This window comes from Cebus imitator, unplaced genomic scaffold (assembly GCF_001604975.1).
Source record: "Cebus imitator isolate Cc_AM_T3 unplaced genomic scaffold, Cebus_imitator-1.0 Scaffold103, whole genome shotgun sequence".
Taxonomy (NCBI): Eukaryota; Metazoa; Chordata; class Mammalia; order Primates; family Cebidae; genus Cebus; species Cebus imitator.
In genome coordinates, this window is record NW_016107418.1 from 63333 (window position 1) to 65376 (window position 2044).

A 2044-nucleotide genomic window follows, 5' to 3' on the forward strand; every position below is an offset into this window, starting at 1 on the left:
GGGTTTCACCATGTTGACCAGGATGGTCTCGATCTCTTGACCTCGTGATCCACCCGCCTCGGCCTCCCAAAGTGCTGGGATTACAGGCGTGAGCCACCGCGCCCAGCCTCGGTTCCCTTTATCTTAACCTTGTCATATGGGTGCGATGTTTTACTGTTCTCTGAGGACATGAGTTACATTTCTCTTGAAAGACTCACTTTCTCAGCTGGGTGTGGTGGCCAACGCCTGTAATCTGAACACTTGGGGAGGCTGAGGCGGGAGGATTGTGTGAGGATGAGTTCGAGACCAGCCTGGGCAACATAGTAAGACCATCATCTTAACAAAAAAATAAAAAATTAGCCAGGCATGGTGGTACACACCTGTAGTCCCAGCTACTCAGGAAGTTGAGGTGGGAGGATCACCTGAGCCTGAGAGGTCGACACTGCAGTGAGCCATGATCACGCCACTGGCATTCCAGCCTGGGCAACAGTGTGAGACCCTGGCTCAAATAAAAGAAAAACTCCTTTTCCTGTGCTGTTTCCTCAGGACTCTTGTGTTTGTTTGGGGTTCTGTCTTTTACGTGATGGGCTTTCCTTACCTGTCCCTTCGCATTAATAGTGCCATACTGAAAGGGTGCCTGGCCGCTGAATGTGGGGACAGGCCTTTTGGCCTGGAGAGGCTCAGGAGCTGTGGGAAGGTAGCTTGCCCTCAGAGGACTCCTCAGCCTCATGCATAGCTGCAGGCAGGACAATGGGAAGAGCCAGTTGATAAGTAGAGTGTCCTTTGACCCCTGTGGCTTCACTTTGGTGTCACACCCCCAGTCTCAACTGTGCCACCTGTCCCTGAGTATAGAGCAGCTTGGCTGCTCTATACAAAGAAAGGAAGAAGAAAGAGAGAAAGAGGGAGGAAGGGAGGGAAGGAAGGAAGGAGGGAAGGAAGGAAAAAGAAAGAGAGATGCTCATTGAAGTATTTACAATTAAAAGAATATGATTTTGACCAGCGCAATGGCTCACGCCTAGAATCCCAGCACTTTAGGAGGCCGAGGCAGGCGGATCACGGTCAGGAGATCGAGACCATCCTGGCTAACGTGGTGAAGCCCCGTCTCTACTAAAAATACAAAAAATTAGCCAGGCGTGGTGGCCCACACATGTAGTCACAGCTAATTGGGAGGCTGAGCCAGAAGAATCCCTTGAACCCAGAAAGTGGAGGTTGCAGTGAGCCGAGATTGCGCCACTGCACTCCAGCCTGGGCAACAGAGCGAGACTCCATCTCAAAAAAAAAAAAAAAAAGAATGTGATTTCTTGCATTTGCCTTAAAATATTCCAGCCCATTCCCAAAGAAAAGCGTGTGTGCAGGGAAGGGGAGGATAGACAGAACGCAGCTGACGAAATACTGATACTCATGGTAGGTAGGTCATGGGTACATGGGGTTCATTGTTCTAGTCGTTCCACTTCTGTTTTGTTGAAAATTTCCATAATAAAACAAAAACAAGCTGTCACACATAAATATATGGCTTCCGGACTTTTCCTCCCTGACACACAGAAGCACAACTCAGCTCCTTTGAGACATTTGTTTCTGAACAGAAGCCATCATTAACTAGGAACACTTCAAAAAACAAAACTCTTGCTCTGGATTTCAAACTGCATATTAGTAGCTTTGTCCTTCCCTGTGGCAGTCTGACGCTGTTACCGAGATGGGGTCCTGCTGGTACATCACAAGCACCTTCTGAGGCCCTCATTCTGATGAGAGTAGGGAAATCACAAATCCTTTCCTGCCTTGGCCTTGGCCTGTGACATTTGCCCGGTGTTTCCCAGAGAGTTTTCACAGGATACGATACCTTAAAATAGTCCAGGAAAACAAATAGATAAATGTTTGAGAGTTATTATGCTCAATGAATTGTTTTCGTTTTAAGACAGGGTCTCTCTCTGTTGCCCAAGCTGGAATACAGTGGCGTGATCATGGCTCACTGCAGCCTCAACCTCCCAGGCTCAAGCAATTCTCCCACCTCAGCCTCCTTATGCGTAGCTGGGATTACAGGCACACACCACCATGCCCAGCTAATTTT

General features: G+C 48.4%; 1 protein-coding gene across 1 annotated transcript in view; it reads left to right on the top strand.

Annotated features, from left to right (window-relative positions):
- SYAP1 (synapse associated protein 1) overlaps positions 1-2044 on the top strand; it is a 46838-nt gene that overhangs the window by 33221 nt on the left and 11573 nt on the right. The window contains exon 5 of the mRNA XM_037741702.1: positions 526-668. Within this exon, the coding sequence (XP_037597630.1) occupies positions 526-668 (143 nt within the window). The remainder of the gene's footprint in view (positions 1-525; positions 669-2044) is intronic.